At 42.6% G+C, this 6,041-nt stretch overlaps 1 protein-coding gene across 8 annotated transcripts in view; it reads left to right on the top strand.

The window, feature by feature from the left end:
• LMO7 (LIM domain 7) overlaps positions 1-6,041 on the top strand; it is a 217,723-nt gene that overhangs the window by 147,923 nt on the left and 63,759 nt on the right. For all 8 annotated transcript variants that reach the window (XM_014544074.1, XM_014544082.1, XM_014544078.1 and 5 more), the window contains 2 exons: positions 3,262-3,292; positions 4,155-4,268. In XM_014544074.1, coding sequence (XP_014399560.1) covers positions 3,262-3,292; positions 4,155-4,268 — 145 coding nt within the window. The remainder of the gene's footprint in view (positions 1-3,261; positions 3,293-4,154; positions 4,269-6,041) is intronic.

Below are 6,041 nucleotides of genomic sequence, written 5' to 3'. Positions count from 1 at the left end.
ACTGACTGCAGAGCTGGAGGACTCTGAATCTCTCCTCTGGTGCCTGAGGTTTTTATACACCTTCTCAAATGCTAACATCCAATCAGAACCCCTGGTCTAAACCCCATAATCCTAATGGGATTTATGCGTTTCTCCCTATTAATTGATTGACCCAGATATCCGTTTAGGAAAGAGAAAGTTAGGGAGGGGCAAGGTTGAAGACTGGCTCATTGATTCCTTCCAAAGGCACTGACTGAGGTGGACAGATGGCCCATAGCTATCATACTTGGTGTGAGAGAGTGAAAGGTGAAATGCGTTCCTGACGTTAGAAAGGAAAAAAAAAAACACAACCTGAGAGTGTGGTTGCTGGGATCTTTGGCCACATTAGAGTAATCCAAATTATCCACAGTTAAAAAAGGTGAGAAGACAATGGTGGCATCCCCAAGAAAAAAAGAAATGTGTCCATGCATCTAGTTGTCACTTAGGTTTTATGTCAGGTGACACAGCAGATCATGAGCTCCTTCAGGGAACAAGCGGTGGTTGTTTGAGGATGTGGGGGGCCCTTCAGACCACAAGGCTTCTCTGAGGGAGGTCAGGACAGAATCACCATGAGAAGCAGGGGTCAGGGCTGGGCAGTGTGGGGCTGAGCCATCCTAATGGAACCCGAGAGATGGAAAGACTCTTCTCTGGGTGAATTTAGAATTTAAAAGGAGGCAAGCTGGAGGGCAGACAGTGCCATCCTGGAGGGCAAAGGGAGAGATTCCATCTTCTGTCCCTCCCAGGAGGAAAAGGGTGGGTCTCCTCTGGGAAAGATGAGATTAGCTCAGCAACTGGGTGGAGAAGATTAAATCTAAGAATGTGATTAGAGGGAAAGAGGTCAGGCCTGGGAGTTAGACATTTTCAAGCCCGAGAGGCACTGAAGGCAGATGCATGGGCTCTTTTGGGATCTTGGAGCCGGGAGAGAAATAAACATGGGCCAATCACACGTAACCCTGTCACATCATGGCAGCTGCAACGAGGTGACGTTTATCTTCGGGTCAGGGTTCTTCCACAGAGAACCCTTCCCAGGTAGCAAGTGCCTTCCCTCACTACATAGTGTTTCCATGGCCCCATTTCTGCCCTCATGGCACCCCTTCACTTCACCACACCCCCAATGATTTCCCTTATGACCATCGGCCCTCAGGTCCCTTCTTCAGTAAGCCTGTCCCCCAATATCACTCTGTTCTGTATTTGTCTGACAGCCTGTTGTCTGCTGGACCAGAGGCTCTTTGAAGCCAGGGAGCAATCATGGCTCCTTAGATCTCTGTGGAAGGAATGGGTGGCCATTGTCAGTGTGAGGAAGGCCAACTGGGGCCAGCCCACTGCTCCATGTGGAGCTCTTGGCCTACACTGCCTTCCTCTAGGCTTCCATTCTTCTCCTGTCAGTCACTCACCCCACAGACACCCCTGAGCACCCAGTGTGTGTGCCAGGTTCTGACTCTGGGGAACTCTGAGTCATGTAGAGAAGACAACGCCACTGAACAGACTCTGGAGTGATGAGTGGAGGCCCCTGGTGAGTGCTGACGTCTGGAGCCAGTGGTGTCCTGGAAAGGGACAGACAGCACAAGCCCAGGCTGCCTCCACGAGGAATCATGGAATTTGTCTGCAGTACAAATTCACCGCAACCACACACATGTGGGCCCATGAGCCAAATGCACTGTAGGCCCAGATGTGCCCAGTGAGTCCTGAGCTGGGCTTCTGCTGGCGTTTCCTGGAAGGGAGAGGCAGTTTTGAACCAGGGCCGAGCAGGCATGCCCAGGGCACCCTACTTCGTTTCAAATCCCAGCTCAGGACTCATTCCTTGTGTGACCTTGGGTCAGTGTCCCCCAGGCCTGTTCCTCTTCTATGAGCAGGTGTGATGGTTAGTACCCACCTCGGGCACCTGTCCTGGATGGTGGTGCTGACAGTGGAGATTTTCCCAGGGACATCCTGCCCTGGCTCTTAGACAATTTTTTTTCATGCCTTTTTATTTTTATTTTATTTTAACTTTTTTTTTTGTTGGTGCTAATCCTCACTCGAGGATATATTTTCCATTGATATTTAGAGAGATTGGCAAGTAGGAGAAGAGACAGGGAGAAACTTCTATTGAAAGAGACACATTAATTGGTTGCCTTCCCCAAGTACCCGGACCAGGGCCAGGGATCATGCCCCCAACCAGTACATGACCTTGACTGAAATGGAACCCAGGACCTTCATTCAGTAACCTGGGCTCAGTGACCACAGAGCCGTAGCTCTCCCCTGCAGGCCCTAGGACAGTGATGGCGAACCTAGGACACACGTGTCAGAGGTGACAGGTGAACTCATCGTTTTGGTTGATTTTTCTTCGTTAAATGGCATCCAAATATATAAAATAAATATCAAAAATATAGATCTCTTTTTTACTATGGTTGCAAATATCAAAAAATTTCTATGTGTGACACGGCACCAGAGTTAAGTTATGGTTTTTCAAAATGCTGACACGCTGAGCTCAAAAGGTTCGCCATCACTGCCCTAGGACAAGCATCTCAGAAGCACCCACATCTTTCATTCCAGTCTCACTGGGAAGTAGTTACTCAGGAGCATGAAAGCCGACTGCCGCCTTTTTTGGGGAAGAGTTTCAGACCAATCAAGAGACACAAACTGAATATTTAAAATTTCCAGAAATAAAAACATGGTTAAGATGTTTTCATTTGTAAGTGGGGGTTGGTCAGGGAATGAGCTTGGTTAGACATTTAAAAATAAACCAAACCACGAATCCAAATGTTAGAAATTCAGCCAAAACTACACTTAGAGGCAAAATCAACCCCTTTAATATGCTTGTCTGTAAAAAAAAAAAAAAAAAAAGGGAAATCTCTCCGTCCACGTTAAGTTTCTTGGCACTGTGAGTTCAGCTGCCTTAGCTGAGGTCGGTAACTCACCTGCTGTGACCGGGTTGGATGGGGCTCAGATCTCAGACCTGGTGGAGAACCATGGCACTGACTGCATAGCTGGAGGACTCTCGGTTTAAGCATTGTTTAAAATAAATACAAAAAATGCAAATACTGCATTTTAGAAACCAGATTGTAATGAATAAAATGAGAAAATACAACCTTTTTAATAGAAACTGACGCTTATATTTCATGAAATCAATGAATGCAGGAAATTTTTTTCTGAAGTTTTTGAACTTCCAGGTGGTATTAATATTCATAGGAATGAGCTTCAGTTAATAATTAATAATTTAAAGTTCTTAGATATTAATAGATATTTTCTCTTTTTTCTTTGCAGGCAAGAAGAGACCGATAGGAGAGTGAAAAATGTAAGATATGTTTAATGGAATATTGTAGATTTTTTAAACTTTTTATGTAATAAGCAGTGGGATCTAAAAATATCTGATATTCTCTGTTATATTTTTTTCTATGAAATTTTTGCTAGAAACCAACCAGTCACAAACTCTAAATATGTTAAAATATGGTTAAAACATATTGTCTGTCTTCATGGTAATAAGAGGATAGTTTAAGCTTAGAAAGTGGTTTTTCATATGTTAGTAATGTGGTAAACACATGTTAGGATTTTTAGGGGAGTAAGTCAGAAACCATCAAATCAGACTTTAAGGAACAACACTGAATGTTTAAGAACTCTAGATGATTATTCAATGTGGACTTATATAATATCTATAATATTCTAATGTATTAGAAGAATTTCTGATGTGACAGCTTATTAAAAACATAAGAGCTCAGTACCTTTAGGAAAGCTGAGACTTATTGATTTTAAGTGTCCATTTACTAAGTTTGTTGTTAGAAAAATATTTATTGCTTTAAAAGTTTAATCCCCCCCCCCCCTTCATATGTACTAGTAGAATGCATGAATGAATTCTACTATATATATGAAGTTGGGATCTGGGCTTTTGGTCTGAGAATGTGCTCAGAGAATGCCTGAATGCCCCCACCTGGGGACTGAGTCCGAAACCTAGGCATGTGCCCTGACCAGGAATCTAACTGTGAAATCTAGGAAGAATGAGTCACATTTTTAATGACTCTTTTCCTTCCCATAATTTAAAAGAAAAATCTTTCAGCTATAGATAGATATGCTCTTTTATCCGGAGTGCTCACATGCATTTGAGATTGCAGTTAGTTGCTATAAATAGACTGATCTTTTTGTTTTATGGACTCTTTTGAAAGGTTTTGATAACATTGTACTGGCTGGGAAGAAAAGCACAAAGTAACCCCTACTATAATGGTCCATATCTTAATTTGAAAGCATTTGAGAATCTTTTGGGACAAGCTCTGACCAAGGTAAGGAAACTATATCTGTATGAGATGATCACTATAACTAATACTATTTTCTCTTCTTCTCTCCCTCCCCCTTTCGGTTTTCCTTCCATTTCATTCTTCTCCTTCTCTATAGCAAATGTGGAAGGTCTGACTATCTTTGCTCTGGTCTAGATTGGGATGGGTAGAGAGGATTGTTACTCATGGGCTGGCTTTGTATGCCACCACCAGGGAGTGAGTGAGTCTATTTCAGAACAGTGTCCAGGGTATAGGCATTTATCTCTTAATTCTAGCTAACTCCACAATAGGCATTCGTTTCCTTTCTTAGATACTTTGTATACTTAAATCTTTATATGTTCATTATGAATTCAACCTGTAATAGAAAGGTTCTTCAGGGTTATTAAAATGTATGGAAGCTACGCAATTTTAAAAAATTTTTAGTATCTTTTATTCATGGAGGACTCAATGTCACTAATCATCAGAGAAATGCAAATTAAAACCATAATGAGATATTACTTCCAGCCTGTCATTGTGGCTGTCATCAGCAAAGCAACAAACAAGTGTTGGTGAGGATGTGAAAAAAATGGAACCCTCGTGCACTGTTGGTGGGAATACCAACTGGTATAGCCAATGTGGAAAACATTATGGGGGTTCCTCCAAAAATTAAAAATGGAACTGCCTTATGGCCCAGTGATTCCACTTTGGTGAATATATCTGAAGAAACCCAAACCACTAATTCACAAGAATATATGCACCACTATGTTCATTGCAGCATTGTTTATAATAGCGAAGATTTGGAAGCAACCCAAGTGCCCATCAGTAGTGGAGTAAATAAAAAAGCTGTGGTACACAATGGAATACTACTTGGCCATAAAAAGAAGGAAGTCTTACCTTTTGTGATAGCATGGATCAACCTTATGCTAAGTGAAATAAGCTATTCAGAGAAAGACAAGTACCATATAATTTCACTTATATGTGGAATGTAATGAACAAATAACACAGAAACATACTCATAGATATGGAAAACAGACTGACACCTGTCAGAGAGGAGTGGGATTGGGGGACTGGGTGAAAAAGTGAAGGGATTGAGCAAAAACCACAAAATTCATAGACAGACAACAGTATGGTGATTGGGGGGGGGGGGGGGGGGGGGGGGGGGGGGAAGAAAAGCATCAATGTGAGAGTGGTACATTGTTGCCTCCTACATGAGCTGACCAGGGCTGGGGATTGAACCTGCAACCCAGGTACATCCCCTTGACCGGGAATTGAATCCGAGACCCTTTGGTGCATGGGCCAATGCTCTAACCATTGAGCACACCAGCCAGGGCTTATTTTTGTTATTTTTGAATTGTAAAGAGTTTATAGCACTCTATTCAAATTCCTTGAAACAGTTAATTCAGGTAATATTTGAGATATTATCATGCAAAGCCTTGTAGCAGGTGTTGGGAAAACGCACAAGACAAAGAATCCATCCTCGTGCAGCACAATTGTCTGTTGGAGACAGATGAGCAGATAAGTCACTGCAGTGGAGGAGGGTAGAGGCGGGTAAGACTGATGGAGGAACGTGCAGGGGACTTTGGGCATGATTATAGCTTTGCCTCAGTTATTTCAGCTAAGAAAACATCCAGTTAAAAACAATATGGTACTTTGGCCCCTGTGTTAGTGTTCTCAACAGCCCTTGGTCCTTTTTATGGCAGTCTGACTCAGGCTGAATAAGGCTGGTGCAGTGTATGTGCTGGGAATGCTCTATTACAGGCTGTTTCCTGTCACCAGAAGTAGGTAAACATTTTTCATTAG

The sequence above is a fragment of the Myotis brandtii genome, unplaced genomic scaffold (genome assembly GCF_000412655.1).
Source record: "Myotis brandtii unplaced genomic scaffold, ASM41265v1 scaffold350, whole genome shotgun sequence".
Taxonomy (NCBI): Eukaryota; Metazoa; Chordata; class Mammalia; order Chiroptera; family Vespertilionidae; genus Myotis; species Myotis brandtii.
This window is presented reverse-complemented; position numbering and strand designations above follow the sequence as displayed.